Genomic DNA, 19,197 nt, shown 5'->3' with positions numbered 1-19,197 from the left:
GCCTTTAATTTCAATGTTTCACCCTTTGAAAACTATGTCAAGTCATTTCTTTTTTTATGGTTAGATTACTATTGGATTGGATCAAACATCTTTATTTACAATTTCACAGTGAGAATTTAACACCCTAAACTAATCAAGAGGCAGTTTGGACTGTCAAAGGAAATGAGAGTAGCATGAGGTTTGCCACAAGAAAGTCTAACCTGTAATGGTATTGTAATGGTAGGAAGCGTGGGTGAAGGCCTGCAGGAGGTAAGCCTTGTTCTGGAAAGTGTAGTTGATCTTCTTCTCAAAGTTCTCGAAGCCGGAGATAAGGTGGTTGAGAGTTCGCTCTGCATCTGGATGGTCCAGCATGCAGCGGGGCGGGATCTTCAGCCAGCCATAGTGAAGGTCTTGAGTCATGGCCTGTGGACGTACCACTGATGTGTCCGTCACGGCCCTTCTCTCCACTGGTAACACCTGTGATCATCATCGATACTAAATATCATGGAACTCGCACAACTAAATCAATTTAATAACCTCTCATGGCATAGAGGAGACAGAAGCCTTGCTGCAATGCAGTCAGTGTTGCAACACTGACACGTAACAGAACAAATTTACATACAGGTGATGTTTTAGTTCACTATGGCAAATCTGCAGTTTATATTTGATTTGCCAATAAAGAGGAACAGAGAATTTAAACTGTTTTTCCCTCCTTTTCTTACTTACCTTTTGTTACAATTCACAAAAATCTATTTTTTTGAAGTGATTTCAATACAAGGGCTGCAACCAACTAAGAAGTCAAATGAAAGCCATATATTTTTGACTGCAGTAAAACCTCCTTTTAGTTATATTTTTTTTCCCATATATACAAAAACTATTCTGCTAAATGCAATGCTGGCACAGGACCTGGTAATTATTCAAAAAAGACTGGAGGATATACAAAGAGTGTAAATCAATCATCATGGTCCAGTAGGACAAGGCATGCCTCACACAATCTTGTCAAACACAACTGACTACAGTGCTAGACATGACTTTTTAATTGCTATAAAACCTGTAAAAAAAAAAAAAAAAAAAAAACGTATACTAGACACGATATCTAAAACTCCACATGATATCTAGCATTGTTGTTGTTAATGTAATACTGATACACTGCCATGCCTGAAAGTCTGAAAACAAGTGGCCATCTGGGTTGTGTTGAAGGCCAACAAGAAACTGAAGCTGTGAGGTAAATTTCTTCTCACTAAAGTTTGCAGTGAGATTCTACTATGTACAGCTATAAATGATAGGTATCAACTTTTAAGGTGCACATAACTGATCCTATCAAAATTAAACCAAACTTTTTTCCCCCAAGCTTTGGCCCTCAACGCTTAAGACTAAAAACATCCAACCTTTAACCTAATTAAGTACCCCTGTCCCAGATCATGCCCAGCTCCAGGAAGTGGTACAGGAAGTGCAAACCTTAAGGCCCAGGGAGCAGAGGAACATCTGGGCAGCTCTCTCTCCACAGCTGGTCAAATAGCAACCCAGAAGAGCCTCCACGCAGTCTGCAATGCTCTTGTCAGCGATACACTGCTCTGTGTGCAGGTCGTAGGAGATGGACTGCTTGCCCAACTCTGCACCACAGTTCTCCTCCGACGGGTTCCAGAAACCCACCACAAAGTCATCCTCCTCGCCGGCCTTGCTGGGGTCCAGGTAGCACATGGCATCCCATGAGCTGTAGTCGAATTCCTCAGCAGAGGGCCCGCCAGGTGCCACTTCTGAGGGGTAGTGGGGTGTAGCATGGTGAGGGGGCTTCTTGGGAGCCTTCCATTCGTAAGGCGAGTCGGGGGCAGGAGAGGAGCCAGAGGCAGGAGTAGGAGAGGGTGGGAAGCCACTGATGGAGATCTTCTTTCCGAAGGCACCGGAGCCAATCAGCATGTTGTCAATGAACCTGATGTGCTCCTGGTAGTACTCTAGGTCATCCTCCATGTTGACCTCATCCTTTGGCTCGTCCTTCAACATCAGCTCTGCATCTTCATCCCCGTCCTCGCCATCCTCCTCATCCTCCTCATAGTCATCCCCTGATCGCCCATTGGCCAGGAGCTCTTCTTTGGCCTAAATGATGAAAAGGAAATGGGAATTATGAGACAGATACGCAGTGAAAGTGACCAAGAGAGGATGAATACCACATGGCTTTCAATACACAGCTGCCCAAAGTGAACTTCTGTTTTAGATTAATTTAGCAATGACACGAAATTCATCATAACAGCCCCTACTCCTATCAGAATAGATTACACTGTAAATAAACAAGTTTACGACACCCCCCAGAAATACCCTCACGCCCCGCCTCCTTCCCCCAGGTAAACTAGCTAACACTGCAACACATCCTGTGATGGCAACAGGCAACACTGCATCAAAACCAGAGACTTATTGATGTATCAGTCAATGTGAAAATGTATCACATAAGGACCGCAGTACGTTTTGTATGCTTGACCTGAAATCTTTCGGTTTTGCTCACACCATCATCAAAAAAGAAAATTGACAGGAATTTTAACAGATATTAGGGGAAAATTCTAAGACCACTAGCTCTGATGTCTTACGGTTACTCAGAGATAAATACATGCACAACAGACAAAATAATATCACGTTACATTTGCATGGATTGCACAGAGCAATAGAGAAATAATTCACACACAGGTCACCAAGTTCTAGGACACTGTGCAACCTGAAATGCATTAAGGTATCTTAACCAAAAAAAGCTTTCCTGTTGACGGGTTTCCAGGATGAGTTGACTCAGATGTGCTCGAGAAGCTAAGTGGGATTTGAGGAGATTACAAGGTTTCAGACTGAATCACAGCACTAGGTCAGCTAAACTTTTTGGGATGTGTGAGGACATGATGCCGAGCCAACTCCATGACTCAGAGGCTTGTTTTTCTTTTACTGTGGTGAGGGAAGTTCAATAATATTACAGCTCGAGTCATAATACAAATGTTGTGAATCTGTGATTTGCTCATTTGTAGAAATACTGAACTTGGCAGCTATACATAACCATAAAAGACACTAAAACAACAATTGCACAGCCGTTTATAGCTTCCTGTGGACCTCAAGGCTTGAAACTAAGAACATCCTGATGTCAAGAAAAACAATAAAAAAAAAAAAAAAAAAGATGCCCAGAACTGTTATATGTGACTAGTTTGGACAGTTGGCTCATGGCGAGGACATGCATTCATGGGGCCAGCTCAAACAAATAGTTCTACAGCTTCTTCAGTAGATCATTATGTTTAGCTGCTAAGGACTGCTGCTGTACTGAGCCGTATTAAACTGTTGGCCTGCCAATAGTTTAATTTGTATTCCTACAATGAGAAAATCATGGATTCACATTTTTGTCTTATGTTTTCTTCTTATTATGTTTAATATATTATTAAGAAACCCTGCATAAATCCCTATCCTTATACTTGTGGAAGAGGGTTTGTTTACAACAACTAGATTTGATTTTGATTTTTATTCATCTTCTTGTGTCCTGATTGCTTTGGGTCAAACTGCCAATCAGAACGCTCTTGCCTGCCAATCAGCCACCGCTATCGATCCAACTTGCTGGATCAGCTAGAGAGGTGCTGAGGAGGGCCAATGAGAGACATCAATGTTGGATACACAGATTACAGGCAACTATTTGATGCAGAAGACCCAACAAGATCTAGTCATAAACTTTGTATCTCAGGCGCTTTACAGCTTAAGACTCATACTTCTGCATAATTCCTTGTTAAAGGACACTAAACAAATCTATCTATCTATCCATCCATTCATCTATTTATTTGGAAAGATAATGACATGGTTTATTTGGCCAGATTTTAACAATTTACTGCTGTATACAAACAGTTTAAATTTCTTGATAATGAATGTTGGAGTTTAGATAATGTAAAATATAATATTTATTAAGGGATGGTCAATGTGTAGTTTGAGATGGTTAAAAATGGATATGAGAATGGTTTTGGGACAGTGGTGAAAAATGTTAGTTTTGTGCCCGTCCAACAAGATGCATTCAAGGGAACAGAGAATAAATACCTAATTTTGGTCAAAGACCTAGAAAGAACTCATCCAAAGTAAATCTACTACATACTATTTTTAATTTTAAAAAAATTACGGTTGAGTGGTGTGGGGCGCATGTCACCACTGCTGGTAAGAGTCCATTATAGTCCTACTATGAATGGAAGACACATACAAGCAAGGTGGAACCACGCCCTCTAGTGGTTTGACAAAATCATGGCTAGTGCTAAAACACATAATCCAACAAGGACAACAAGGTGACAACTGCAGCAAAAGGAGTGGCGCTAACCTCATCTGAATCCCACTTGTCTGTACTGCTCTTGTCCTGGTTGACCACGTAGCCGGGAGGCAGCCAATTGACTGGAGGGTCGAAGATGGACACCACCATCCTGCTGGGGAGCCCCTTCTTCTTCCCCAGACGGTAAAGGTTACAATTGCTCACCTAGAGAGTTTGTACGGAGAAACATGAGTCAAGACTGGTACACAGAATCAAAAACAAAATGCTTTTACCATTCTTTACCTAATGCCTGTTTCCTCCTTTCTGTGTAGCTTGATGTGCATGAAATCAATTCACACAAGCCCACAGCCTGTAAGCCCCAGTATTAAATTCTGATTTCTATGCTCCATCCAACAAGAAAAAACTAAGTAACATAAAATACAAAATACCAGAACTGGTCAGTCCTTGTTTGTTCAGCTAGTAATGGACATAAGTATGTTTATGGAACTATGGTGCTAATCCCCGTCAATTCTCCTTGTGCAATAGCATCCACAGGTATTGCTACTGTTGTTCATGTAATGTAAAGGCTATTTTCATTGTGTGCAATTTTTTTAAATGTTTTTGAAAAACAACTTTTCTCACATGCAGTTTAAGACTGATACTGTAACTATAGTAGAGCTGTTAGAGGTAAGGAATCAAAAATACCATGAAGGCTTTCAAATAAAACTTTCTTCATTGGGGATTGAAGGCAGCACACAGTGAGTATGTGATTAAAAAATTATGCATTATAGGTGAGATGTCCCTTTAACTGAATTAAATGTCTCACCTTCTTGCTGCGCATGTAAGAGAGGCGGCCCTCGTGGGCGTCGGGGTAGGTACAGAACAGATAGGTTGTGATGGCATGCTTAAGGAAGGAGTCACCAAGCATTTCCAGCCGCTCCAGATTGAAGCCGTCACTGGCATTGGATAGGGTCAAGGCCTGCAGGATGAGGCCTGGGTTGGGCCCCAGGCTCTTGGGGGAATCCCCTGCCTCAGTGCTGGGCTGTGGAACACCCGCTGGGTCAGGTGGGGAAGGTGCTGTGGGAGGGTCGGGACCCATGGCTGCCAGGCTGCAGACTGAGGTAGCTTTATTCACGTGGTCTGAGGTCCTCCCGGGTGTACATTCATCACTAGGCTGGGGAGGGCTTGAGCTGGGCTTTTTGAAGCTGGGAGAGGGCTGCACAGGAAGTGAGGTAGTGGTTTGTATTGATTCAGGGCTCTCCTGCCGCGGCGAGCCGGGCTGGGAGCGTTGGCAATTGTCATGTTGATGAAGGTGCTCTTCTTGGTGGCCGTTGTCATCGCAGTTGGTGACTAGGGCAGTCCCATTAGTTAGATTCCTGGTGCAGGCGGCATCTCCGGGCTGAGGGGCCGTGAGGGGCCCCTGTTCAGAGAGGGAGGAGTGGTGACTGCAGGGTGGAATCGGGGCATCGGGATCAGGGAATACAGCCGCTTGGTGTTTACAGTGACCCTCAGCATGCTCGGCGCATGACTCAGGACAGGAGATGAAAGTCTTGCTATCTATGGACCGCTTCCACCCAAAATCCAGGTTTGGATACCTGCCAGACACAAAGACAACTGCTGTTCATTTTATGTGATTTGCAGGCTTGTGCCTTTTTTACAATGGAAACATAACAGTGATCACCAGCTGAATTGAGCGTTCTCAGTTATGGAACCAAAGCCACTCAATCACCCTTTTCCTTATATTATCAGCACAAGATACAGTTGAGGCAGTGCCTTTTTTATATAAGTATGAAAAAAACTGCTTCTCGCTGAACATCAGGCTTAGTTTGACACACTGTACCTGACATCCTCTGACAGCAAATCAGCACATTTTCATTTCACAATTTAGATTTAAACTGTTTTTGTGCACTGTTGGCCAAATGTTAATTCAGTTGTTTCACTCAATTGACATACTGAAAACAGTTGTTTTCTAGAATCCCTTTCCTTCATATCAGGGGGTCTACAGGTATCAGACAAAACTAAGATTTAACATAACTTAAGACTGATTATCGGATAATTCATGATTTTTTTTTGTTTTTTTAATTCAAATACGCATAGCATGTCAGTATGAAGGTATGTACTATAGATTTGCTCCAGTTATAGAGATCATTTATAGGTAGGAATATGGTCAATTAAAATAATTAATGATACTGTAATAACATGAGAAATGCTGACTGATGCAGAAGAATGTTTATGTGGAAATGAGGACCTTGTGAATTAAAATTTAAGATTATGTAATGACTTTTAAGGCCTAATATTTATAAATTTCAGTTTGGGACATTTTAAGACTTCATTGGACTAAAGTTCAGGTTAACATATTTACAAAAAAAAAAGTATGTATTGTCTTAATAGTTTAATTAATTCACTGAGCCCATCTCTTCATGACACAGACCTCCATATTAACACAAATCCTTTGCATCTGTGCAATAAATACAACATGTTGAGTTTTTACAATGTACCTGTGTATGCTACAACACCTTCTGCACACACAGGACTCCTTGTATGCTCGTATTACTGTATACCGTATTTCACTAATTAATCGCCGGGCCGCAAATAGCCGCTGGGGTCTTATAAACGCCTGGGGTCTGCACCCATTTTGCGTATTAAACGTCCACCCGAATAACCGCCGGGGCGATTATTTGCATTATACTGAGGTAACCCAAAATAAGGCTATTAACCTTATTTTTGCAGAAGTAAACAGTTAGCCTCACAATAACAGTGCAGCACTTCCATTTTCTGTCAAAATAAGAGAGCTAGCTAACGTTAGAAAAAAAAGGTGTACCGTAATCTTAAATTGACCAACTGTAAATATGTTGGACAGTAACAGTCATCACAATAATGGCCTGGTGCAGGTCTGTGCAAAAATAAATAAAGGCCTGCAGCGAATAGCCGCCTGGTTCTTTTAAACACCTGGGGTCCAAGTTGATTTTGCATATTAAACGCCCGGGCGATTAATTGGGGAAATACGGTATTTACATATTTATTTAAATTTTTCATGTCTCCTTTATTATTAGTTGCTGCATATATTGATGGTATTTCAAAAATGGCTGCATTATTTCATACTGTATACTGACTTGTCTATTGCATCATATTATGTGTTATGTGCTGTGTATTTCTTTGGGACCTGAAGTCAGGGGGGAGGGTCTGGGCTCCCACTCCAGCATCGCTGGCTGTCTGGGCTCTCAGCTCCTCGGCAGTCAAGAGGCAGTGGAGGCGGTAGAGGATGCTGGGTAGACATACTGCTTTCCTCCACAGTGATGCAGGGATGGGGTGGATGGCACACAGCTCTGGAACCAGAATCTGAAGACGACAACACAGAATGAAACATCAGGAATGTTCAATCGGTGGTCTCAAGAGAGGGTGGAGAGAATTATCTAACATGGCAACAGTAAACATGCTGTCACCATGAATACTGCTCTCTTCCAAATGGCAAATCAGTATCAAGTATTCAATTTCTTTATTCATTTTCCCAAAGTTTCTCAACAGACAGAAGGACACTCATGACAAATGCACATTTTAGAGTGTCCAGTCCAACTGACATACAGGAGGAAATGGGGGAACACACAAACTCCACACAGAGAGGAGCAGGAAGCAAATCTGTGACCTTCTTGCTGTGAGGTCATAGTGCTAACCACTAAGCCACTGTGATAGCAAATAACGTACTGGTTTCTCTGTTTGACAGGGGTCTGGCAGTGGACTTCACAACCCTTTCAACTCTTAATCCATCCACACAATGAAACCTGAAACTCTGAACAGCACGCCTTTGGCGAGGTGCCAGCTGACAGTTAAGATGGAGGAGATAAAGCAGTCATGTCTGGTAGAGCGTCTACAACAGCAGCATAGCAATCCTGACAGTCCAGACAGTCTGCTAATGATGAATGAAAGTTAACATCTGTTGTCATTTCACTTGTTCGTTATCTCATGTCAGTGTCTTCAATCATAGTAACTGTTGGCAAACCATGGTCAATTTGAGACTCATTTAAATATTCAGTAGTTGATTTACACACTTCTGATGCTGATATATTGCTGCAGAAATCCAGTGCATAAAACTGATTAACATTTTCCCTATCATACAACAAATCACTTTTTTTAAGCTGTAAACCAAGTACAGGCAAACAAAATAAACAAAAGTGTTAGCTACTGAAGACTAACCTGTTTCTCAATAATGAATGTAAATAATCTAAATGTAAATCTGCAAATTTTTAGACTTTCTTGTGGGAGGATCAGATTGTAACATTGCAACATTGCTACATTACGCAGGAGCTAAGCCTGGTTTTAACTTCCCATTATCGTGTATCTCTTGCATTTCTGATAACGTACAAAATACAATGATGAAAAAAAGAAGCAGAAATGTGAGATATCTGCAAGCTACACTGGTGCACCTAGACAGTCAAGTTTAGTTGCACCAGATCTGACAAAATTGAGCCCTGCAGCAATGCCAATGTTTGGTATGGGGTAAACCCAGGAGCTGTTGACAGTTGATCAGTTTCTTGACTTGCATGTCTAATGGAGGCATCTGTTACCTGTTTGTTCTGCAGACTCTCCCACTTGGCCTTCCTCTTCTCTGCACTGCTGAGTGGCAGGGCTTTGCCCTTCTGGTTCAGGTGCCGAGGTGTTAACAGGTTCAGTCTGCACGTACAAGAAAAAAAAAAAAAGCCCAAAGTTAACCCTTGCCTGAAAAGCAATGTTCAAAAGCAATGTTTTGTAATAATGGTTTAAGCTTACTTTTGTCATTTACATAATGTGCAATAGAAATAATTTGCTGCCATTTATGTTCAGTACAAAATGCTGCCTTAATTATTTTGTCAAAAAAATGTTACTGTAATCAAGTGTAACCGAAAACTAAGAGTCTGCCAGAAAACATTCCCTCTTCACTGCTGATTCTTAATTCCCAGCACAACTGTTTAAACAAATAAACAAACAAAAAAACAGATCTTCACACTGTAATAATTTGAACTCCGCATGAAGGAGTTCATAGAGATGCATTGTTTCTTTTCAAAGTCTTGTTGTGCAAGTTTTCTTAAATAAAATTGGCTTTGACTGGAAAGCTGAGACTCTTGTGGATTCAATGAGACACATTTGATTCATGTGTGATGATGTTAGCCCCCATAGCAGCCATTTCATTGAAGTCAGACCATTTTTTGAAACTTGATGTCACTGTATAAAATGACCTATGGTGACCTCTAGGATAATCACAGCCTCATGAAACTTTACAATCACAAACTAGAGAGCGAGGCCATTCAAAGGATGTCTGGTTTTCCAGGTAGATTGAGAATATAGAGGAGTTTCTCAGAAATTTCCAGAACAGAATGCCAAGTGCCGAAAAAATGCAATTCTTACAGAAATCTCCAAATCAAAGCATGAATTTTTCCTCAACGTCTTGGCATCCTAATGTGGCATTTTGCAGAGCTTTTTGACTGTTTTTATTTATCTTGAGTGGTAAAAAATGGCTACATTTGTGTTTAACATATGGTAGCATAAAAATTGCTGCAACATCTTATGACAACTTATGGCTTGAAACCAGCCTCAAGATTGTTTTCAGATGAATCACATATTATGTGATCGCCTCTTAATCCACCTAAATATTCATTAATCTGTGTATTAGTAGACAATTTGTGTCCAACACTCTAAATGCTGCTAAGAGGCTTTTCCACCCTAATGAGAGTAAAACACTTCATATGTTTTTGTTTTTTATTCACTATTTTTGTGCTCATTTTTGAGCCTCTACGTTCAAAAGATTTGATACCACATAATAATAGCTATTGGCAGTTCCAATCCAAAAATGTTCACTGTCAAAATCAGTACTGGCAGAAACCCCAAAATCTACTTCCTAAACTGAAAGCAAAGTTGACCCCTCTGCTAAACACATTATGTAAATTAAAAGCAGTTTCATATGAAACTGAATAAAACAGTCATGATGTCCATGGTCCTGACCTGGATGAGGTGTGGTCTACATCCAGGAGTGGCTGGTTCAGGTTGGACAAGTCCAGGTTGTACTTGGTTTTGTAATACTCGGCAAATGTCTCATATTCTGGCGAGGGGAACTTGCTGAGCGGCGTGAGGTCTGTGTACACGTCGGCCACATAGAAGCGATGAGGCTGGTCAAAGTTGCGATACCTGCAAAACACCCGGTTGAAGTAAAGGTAGAGTGGCCACAATAGAGCTGAAACAATTAGTCGATTAACTGATTATTTGATCGACAGAAAATTAATTAACTGGTGTTTTCACTTGATGAATGACTAAAACGATTAATCAAAGACTTGCTTGCTTTTCTCATTTTCCTATCATTACAAAATGAAGATGATCAGATTCTACATACCTTATTCAACTTTATGCAGGTGTGTAGGAACAAAATGTAGAAAGGAGGCCGTCCTGCACATTGCTAAAACTTACACCTCATTCACCATGCAAATGATCAGCAGTTTGCACATTAACTGCTTGATATACAGCATGATTTTGTACGATAAATGACATGTTGTCATGTGTCAGTTTCTTATCATTTGATTGGCTGCACCGTATTTTATATCTCACTGCGTCCATCTGATTTCATGTCTGCATGACAAAGGTCTCCAACTGAAACATAGCATTTCTTTTGTGAGTAAAATAATTAATAAAATAATAACACTAATGCATGTTACAGCAGTGTGCAAACTACCTCTGTTCTACACGTCATGTCAAAATATATACTTTTTTTGTCTGCTCATCAGACTAAGGAAGCAATTTGAAGCAACCATTTATAAAATGCCATCATAGTCCACAACAATTAGAACTTAGATTGAATGCATTTAAAATTGCTGGCCAAGTGGCTAGCTGGAAGAAGATTAAAACATGGCAACAGTCTTAATCTTAATCGAAATTCCCTGGTTTTCTGATAAGTAGTTTAATTTTACAACATGACCTTTTGGGGTTTTTTTTTGTATGTCAGACCTTTCTTGAAAGTAGGCTTAATGCTTTCTAGAGAATGTAATATTAGCTTGGTGCAGTCTCAGTAAGAATACAGTATGATAGCTGTAGCTTCAGTTGTTAACTTGTTGTACTGGTGGTGAACTGATTTTAGTTTATTCAGGCAATCCTGTTGCTATTGTAATGAAAACTGATAGGTGTTGTGGCCTAACCACATGTCCATACCAACTGTTGGAAGAATCAGTTAATAATTGCAGCCTCAGGACCGTTCACAAGAAATTCTCTACAGACAAGGCTGCAGGCATATGACAGCTGCAACTCCACAGCATCCGTTGGACTTTGTCCAGGGGATACGATTAATATACAACAGAAGCAATTCTTGAAAATTCCACTACCTTGGAATGATGACAGCGTCCTGGTAGTCCTCCAGCTTGAAGGTGAAGGGGTTCTGCTTGGTGTACTGAGTGGTAGGAATGCCAGTGCGGGCCTCAGACTTCTCAATGTCCTCCATGAACTTAAAGTCCAAATCTAGTGTGTTGGAATCCCCAACTGGAAGAGGTATCAGCATAACAACAAAAATATGAGGAAACTAATCAATATAAAGAGGCACATGGTACCTACGGACAAGTTAAACTGTAAGGGAAAATGTATGTATTCTACTAAAATTTAAAACTTAACAGCTGCACTAGAGCAGATTTTAATGTAAAACAAACAAACAACAACAACAAAAAAACACTGAGACTGAGAGGCTGTAGATTTGACCTGCTTGTGAAAATGAGATTCTGGTGTTGGGTAAAGTCACTGGTGAAAAAGTTAGTATGGTGGTTAAGCTAATGAAACACAGCTTTACTACCACATTAAGTAGGAGGGACAGGCGGGAGGAGTGGCCAGTGACATTTTAAACTCCCCATGAAACAAAGTCACATGACATTTACTTCCTGCAATGGTGGGAGTAATTAAAAAAATAGCAATAAAAAAATAGCAATAAAGCTTGTGTTAAACTTACCAATGATCCCTTTCTTGCATTATGTCCCACCCCAACATCATGATTCAACATGAAATAAATAAAATCAAGTAAATAGCTAAGTAAGTCAGACTGATATTTCATGGGGTTTTCAAAAAGACTAGCTGCACTGCACATAAAAACCAGCAGGTGGCAAGTGTAAGTGTCAATTTATATGGTCACAGACAACTCAAATGTTTTCATGTTCATGTACCCTATACTGAACAACTGTTTTTGTTTTTGTATATAAAGATGCTTAAGACAAGTATGGGACAATGACTGGCCACACAATGTTCTTCCCTATGGTAGACTGAGAACATAAGCATGGAAAATGTGGTGCCAGCACTTTTTTTTTTTGCTTGGCCATACATACATTTAGCAGGCAGTCAAAGGCACAAACCTGGAGTGCTGTAAAATTCAACCTAAACATATGTGATTCTCCTCACCAACATTCAGAGGTAGAACGCAGTAAGCTGAGTCGGCCAGCATGGGCTTGAACTCCAGTGCAGGTTTCTCCAGGCGGAGGATGTGGGAGAAGATGTACTGGTGCAGGCGAGTGATGAGGTCTAGCTGGGCAGTAGTGAGCGTGAAGCCCGACTTCTGCAGCTCGATTGAGATGGTCACCTCACCCGAGCGAGTGTACACCGGGAAGTGGGGGATCTGGAGAGGAGGAAAGCATCAGTTACCATCTATGATTACTGATTTCAGTGCAAAAAATATATATTTCTTAGCCCCGACACAAAAAGGGTAGGTTTAAGTACTCTGTATAAACTCAATAAATGGGAAACATCTACTTTTCCAAAATCTATACTGAATCATAAGCACTACTCGGACAGCATAAGCTTTCCGGACAATGCATTTGGCCTATTCGGATGGGATAAACAGTCTCCGTAATAAGTCTCAGTAAAAGCAGAGATAAGCATATCGACTCCATCTACGAATTATTCTCACACCAAAAATGTTGTATGCATCCTATAGTTTCCACGAGTTTACCCAATGTTTAAAAGTTTATCCATAAAACAATTACAACAATTCATATGGCTATGTAGATAGGCTATTTAGCAATAGTACTATGGCCAACTATGCAGATAATAATTCTACTGCCTACTACAGGATATCTCACCTAAAGCTGCCATGAGTGTCACTGACAAATTAATTTTTTAATGTCTTTCGATGGCCTTGATTTTCTGTCTTTCCAGGTATAGCTGAATAAGAATTATGCTGTGAACGTGATCCAAAAAGAACTTCTGCAAGTGCATTCTCTCTTATCATTACCTGGGGTTATTTTTACAGAGTATTTTGCTGTAGGTAAAACAAATGAACAAAGTTTCTTTGCATGTTTTGGTGTCTACCAAGTCATCTTCTTTAATAAAAAAAAAAAAAAAAAAAGTTATGTCCTGAAGTAGTAGGTAAAAGCTGAAGCCATATTGGTTAAGCTTGTTGGAAGAGATAGCATTCAAAACAGTTGGCATACTCGAGGTATTGGTTTGGCGGTCAGGATGCCGAAGCACCTGGTGGTATCCTCTGGTGGGTAGAGCTTCCTTCTGCGGAAGTTGAGCTCATCAGGGAGAGGGGTGGTAAGGACCATCCCAATCACGTAAAGGTAGTAGGACTGCTCTGGTACAGCGTAACTGTCCCGCAGACACTCTGGTATCTGGAGATCAAAGTCACAGTTATAATTTAAGAACATAACTGATAAAGTTGAAAATAAGCATTTAAACTTCTAAATCTTTCAGACACATCAAAAAACTTTGCATAAATACCCATATCAGTGAATTGTAGACCAAATTTGTGGATTCCCTCAGCAAAATTTAGCTCAACTTTGGAGTATTATTTGACTGCTTGCCAACCTCCTAGCATGACATGATTGGTACTAATGGTACCAATGACCCCAAGCACATTTTTATATCGGTACTTATCGGTCAACATACACTGATACTGATATATCAGTGATGCCAATATCGGCCAATCGATCCATCTGTCAGTCACTACTTCTATTATTTCTAAGTTTGGGAGAGACTTGCACATCTTGAGAGTTCTAGACCAATCCATCAAAAACCACAGGTTCAGGTCCAGGACACAGGTTTAATATAGCAGTTCCCTTACGGCTTTAGGATAGCACTGCCTCCTTTTGGTGGAGCCAGGCCGGCCGGGGACACTGGTCTCCTCTTCATCGTGTAGGTCCAGTTCCTCCTCATACTTTACTGTTTCCTTCCCTACTGGCATCAGATGGTCATCCAGCTCACCTAGGACAGTAGGAAGCAAGAAGGAATGCAAGCAAGCAAGGAGGAATTAAGACAGAAAGAAATTAGTAATGCAATAAAATCACATATAATGGTCAACAAAGAATGTTCCTTTTATGTGCTCAGTTCAGGTTTTACCTATTTTGTGAAGTTTCTCACAACATACTAGTGCAACTGCTTTCTCTGCGAGTCTGGCACAGCTCATTGCAGGACCCTGTAAAGACAGGAATGCATCACAACAATGAAATAAGAACTTGAACGAATTGCAATCTGATGGTCCATTAATAATATGCTAAACTTAAAAGGATGTGGTTGAAATAAATGAAAGACCACATGACAAAGGACTTAAACTTTGAAATACCAGCACCTCCAGTATAATTACGCTAAAATCCAATTAGTATACATCAGCTTTAAATTCATCATTTTTAAACGCACACTTTACGGTGTCACACCTAGCTTAAAAGTGGCTGTTGTATATTCTGGAGGAGGAAATTGCTTGCTGTGGTCCTCAAGTGACTGAGCAGGCAGAACTGACATTCCTCAAATCAGGCACAACAATATAGCACTGGACTAAAGATTAGGCACACGCTTGAAGAGTTCCAAAATCGGCTCCTAGGTGTAGCACCCACACAGACGATCTTCACTGATTTTCATGTTTCTGTTCAGTTAAGGACACACATTAGATGAGTTGTCGTATTATCCAGCAACTTTCCAACGATGGTCAAATGGGTTGGAGGCTGGTGTCTTGGCCTCATATCTTGTCATTACAATAACATGGCTTGGCCACAAGGTGTCATACTTGCCTTCCCCCTCAGACCCTTGGTTTGTTGAAGTTATCTTTATGCAAATTTACAATGGCAAAACTTGGAATTCTACAATTTGTTCCAAACACACATTAGTATCACAGTTTGTGTAACACCACCCAACACCAACAATAGGGCAGAAAGTTAAGATGCCTGAACCACTGGGTTCAACTGGACACACTGCTGTCACTGTAGGTCAAGTAAGGACAATTAAATCATTCATAATACATGACAGACTGATATTTTGACAGTGTCAGTCCTCCATAGCCTACTGACAGCAGGCCACAGAAAGATATCAGAGGAAACAAATATCAGGTTTTATGTTGGAGGGAGAAAGACCTAACTGAAGAAATGTGCACTGTGCACATAGTGCGCATGAAAGGCACTATTTTTCCCAGGAAAAAAAGAAATCAATAACAAAAAAAAAAAAAATACTCTGACATGGAGAAAAATGTAAAGATTGGACATCATTTATCACCCCACACCTTCAACCTAGGCTACTGGTACAAACTTATTACAAAGTCAATGACCACAGAATTAAATCAACATCTGGGACAATGTCTCAACAAAAACTATGAGCTTATATTTATGACAGTGCTGCCATTTATTCACTCATGATTTTGTGATTCCAGTGGCTAATATGGTTTCATGAACAACAGGATAAAGTCGAACTCCTTCTATGGCCCCAGTCAGCAGAGCAAAACATCATTAAAACTTTGTGGGAAACACTTTGTGGGAAGACTGATGCCGCTCTGAAGGCAAACACAAAGCCTACTCCTTCTTAACTATTGATATTTTTGTATATATTACAGAGCTTTTTAGTCATTTATTCCACTTCCTCAGATTTGAATAAAAATAAAAAATAAAAAAAGCAAAAGGTTTGTCTGTCTGCCCTGCGATGGACTGCCGACCTGTCCAGGGTGTTTCCCTGCCTTCCGCCCAATGAGCGCTGGGATAGGCTCCAGCAACACGCCGCGACCCTTGTGAGGATAAGCGGTTTGGACAATGGATGGATGGATGGAAAAAGCAAAAAGACTAACAATTACACAGATCATGGGAATATGTATATCTACTCTGCACTGTGGGGTGAATAAATCACAAATATATTTGTTAACCTACAAAGTTACCAAGAGCAGATAATATGAGAAATCTGTATTGATTTAAGTGGTCTAGCCAAAGAGGAGCATCACCTATACACTTGGACTATGGAAATAAGATTTTGGTTTTAATCTTCACCTTAACAGGAACTCGAAGTGGCGAGTTGATAGGCAAGTAGAGTGTGGACTGGTATCGTCCATCTTGTGTCTCCACAGTCTTACACTTGGGTGCCAAGTGGGTGAATGGGTCACTGGGCAGCCGAGCACAGTACCTAGAACAGAATTTAAAAAAATAAATTAATTAATTAGAAAAGTCATTAAGCAAAATGTTATTTGTTTCATCACCAGGAGTTACTGTGCAAAATAGGATAAAACATTGGCATTTTTCTCCCACAGCCTAAATTTCCAGTTGTTATTAGACTATCAAAGGCCTCTTGAATTATGACTGTTGATTTTCAGTGATATTAGGAAAAGTGTTAGTGTACTTTTTTTGGGATACCGCCTTGCCCTCAATGGCATATAAATATAGCTAACTAGCAAGCTACTAACATTGCAACGTGTCTATGATTGTGGTTGTCCCCTCAAAATGCAACATGTCTTTTAGCTGAATTCCATTATGGCCAATTGCGGTTAGTACTGGCTGAAAATGGGCACTCCCTCTTCTATAATGGTTTTCCTTTTCGTGTATGTTTAACATCAGGGCAAAAGGACAGGTCTAGAAAGACAGCTTTACTAGCCAATATCTGCTGTGTATCATCAATGCCCCTAGATGGCTCAAAACTTTAACAAGCACGGGCCCTCTACCTCTAGTGCTCTGCTGCCTTGATGCATGTTGGGAGAATTCAAGTAGTGAGAAAATGCAGTTTATACATTTTGTCCTTGAGGGCAGCACTACAGGAAAGGTCATGAGGTCACCAAAAATCACCAAAAAAGGTTCATCCTCTATGTACCATGAGAGTCCTACCCAACTTCATGGCAATTGAAGGTTTCAAGGTTTTGATATGCAGTATTTGGGCAATATGGAGGCATTCAGCAGACATACTGACGGCAGATATACCGACAGCAATTCCAAATACTCTTGTGTTTGGAACTTCTTTGTAACTCTCCAAGGGACTTACAACTACAGAGAAAAAAATAATACAGTTCCGGTCAGGGTTCCAGTTACCCGGTTCCATGTGAGGTTTGCCTGGATTATCAAATCCCTAAATTGAATCCTGGAGTTACTGAGAATACTGAGAGCTGCCAGAACTCTAACTGCAGAGATCAGAATGTGACAGAATACCTGTTAATGTGCCCAATGGCTGTGTTGATGGTGACCCGGGGACCTCCATCCTCAGAGCGAAGCACATAGGGTGGCAGGATGTTGTCATCATCTACCACCTGTTCAACTTCAAACTCGCTAACTTCCGCAGATTTTGAACATTTATTCCTTAAGATCTGGTCAAAATAAGAAAAGTAAGAGAACCATAGCTAGTTCTTATTTCCATATTTTCCAGTATCTTGAGAAATGTAACTATACAGGATCAGTAGGTTACTCAGTTAGACGACCACAAATATTATCTCAGAAATCAATCAGTTAATCAATCAATTCCACTGATCAAACGCACAAAGAAAAACACAAAGACAAAGACAAAATGTTACCTTCTCAATAGCCTTATAAGTTGTGAGATCGTCCTCAAAGGCTTTGGTCCTATCACTGTCAGCCAACATGATGTAGTTGGAGACTGGTGCCCGGGCCCTGCCTTTAGATTGGACATAGGATCTGTACTCTGTTGGCAGGTCAAAGCGCACCACCAGGTTACACTTTGGAATATCCACACCTTCTTCCACAATGCTGGTGGCAATGAGCAGGTTGGTTTCATGGGCCCGGAATTTGCGGAGAACCTTTAAGAGGAATATGGATTGTTATTTTTATCAGCAGATAGGTAGGGACAGCAAAAGGATAAAGCCTTGATACAAATTTCACATTGTGATGAGACAGATGCTCAAGAAACTCTTTAGCTCCATAAAACCAAAGTATCTAATCAGGAGACATGGGTAATATGGGCAACTGGGCGTCAAGTATATCCTATTCCTTGTATAACTACAATCAGTTCATGTTCAAGAATCTATACTTAATCCAGGCTTTAAAGGATTTCCCCAGTGCTGATGAAGGTTTGCTATATTTTCACTGGCATCTCTCTCCACCCTGTTACGTAGAATTTCATATACAGATCCTACTTTTTGAAAACAGTGTCATAGTGTGTCAAGTAACTTCTTGTTAACAGTTGCTATGGAATAATAATGTCAACTTATTCTACATTCACTATTTTCTGGCAAATAAACACTTTCACAGCTCTGTCTGAATTAACTGAATTCTGAATTAACCATGCAGGACACAAGCAACTGGAGAGAAATGCTATGACCCTATGTGCAGCCAGAAAACTTTCTGACCCTATAGCAGAAACAATATGATGCTATAGGGTCAGCATGAACCCAGAGCCCTGTGAGCATGAACAGCGCCTTATTGAATCCAAGCCTCTAGGTCAGGGTTGTCCACTCATGTACCATGGAGGGCCAAGAGGCTGCAGGTTTTCATTCCAAACAAGACCTCCACCAGGTGACTTCACTGATCACCTTACCTTGTATCAGAAAGGAGGAACTAATAAGTGAAATCACCTGGTGGAGGTCTTGGTTGGAATGAAAACCTGCAGCCTCTTGGCCCTCCATGGTACATGATTGGACACCCCTGCTCTAAGTATTAGGCCATTGTAGAGATAATAAGGGGCCCCACCCAGCACCAGCTGGGTCAGGAATACCTAAGAAAATGTATACTGACTTACTGCTGTAAATACAGTACCACACCACCAACTAGTGGGAAACTGTGTGTTGAGCATTGTGTTGAGTTTGT

At 40.7% G+C, this 19,197-nt stretch overlaps 1 protein-coding gene across 1 annotated transcript in view; it reads right to left on the bottom strand.

Moving 5' to 3' along the window:
- Positions 1-19,197, bottom strand: part of dicer1 (dicer 1, ribonuclease type III) — a 48,490-nt gene that overhangs the window by 10,361 nt on the left and 18,932 nt on the right. The window contains exons 12-26 of the mRNA XM_030044169.1: positions 17,949-18,191; positions 17,590-17,744; positions 16,447-16,579; positions 14,546-14,621; positions 14,271-14,410; positions 13,639-13,818; positions 12,611-12,824; positions 11,557-11,710; positions 10,193-10,375; positions 8,782-8,887; positions 7,383-7,558; positions 5,046-5,814; positions 4,292-4,444; positions 1,438-2,073; positions 201-456 (exon numbers count right to left, since the gene is read on the bottom strand). Coding sequence (XP_029900029.1) covers positions 201-456; positions 1,438-2,073; positions 4,292-4,444; positions 5,046-5,814; positions 7,383-7,558; positions 8,782-8,887; positions 10,193-10,375; positions 11,557-11,710; positions 12,611-12,824; positions 13,639-13,818; positions 14,271-14,410; positions 14,546-14,621; positions 16,447-16,579; positions 17,590-17,744; positions 17,949-18,191 — 3,574 coding nt within the window. The remainder of the gene's footprint in view (positions 1-200; positions 457-1,437; positions 2,074-4,291; positions 4,445-5,045; positions 5,815-7,382; positions 7,559-8,781; positions 8,888-10,192; positions 10,376-11,556; positions 11,711-12,610; positions 12,825-13,638; positions 13,819-14,270; positions 14,411-14,545; positions 14,622-16,446; positions 16,580-17,589; positions 17,745-17,948; positions 18,192-19,197) is intronic.

This window comes from Myripristis murdjan, chromosome 22 (genome assembly GCF_902150065.1).
Source record: "Myripristis murdjan chromosome 22, fMyrMur1.1, whole genome shotgun sequence".
In the NCBI taxonomy this organism is placed as follows: domain Eukaryota; kingdom Metazoa; phylum Chordata; class Actinopteri; order Holocentriformes; family Holocentridae; genus Myripristis; species Myripristis murdjan.
Note: the sequence above shows the minus strand (reverse complement) of the source record. Positions and strands in the feature narration are given on the sequence as shown.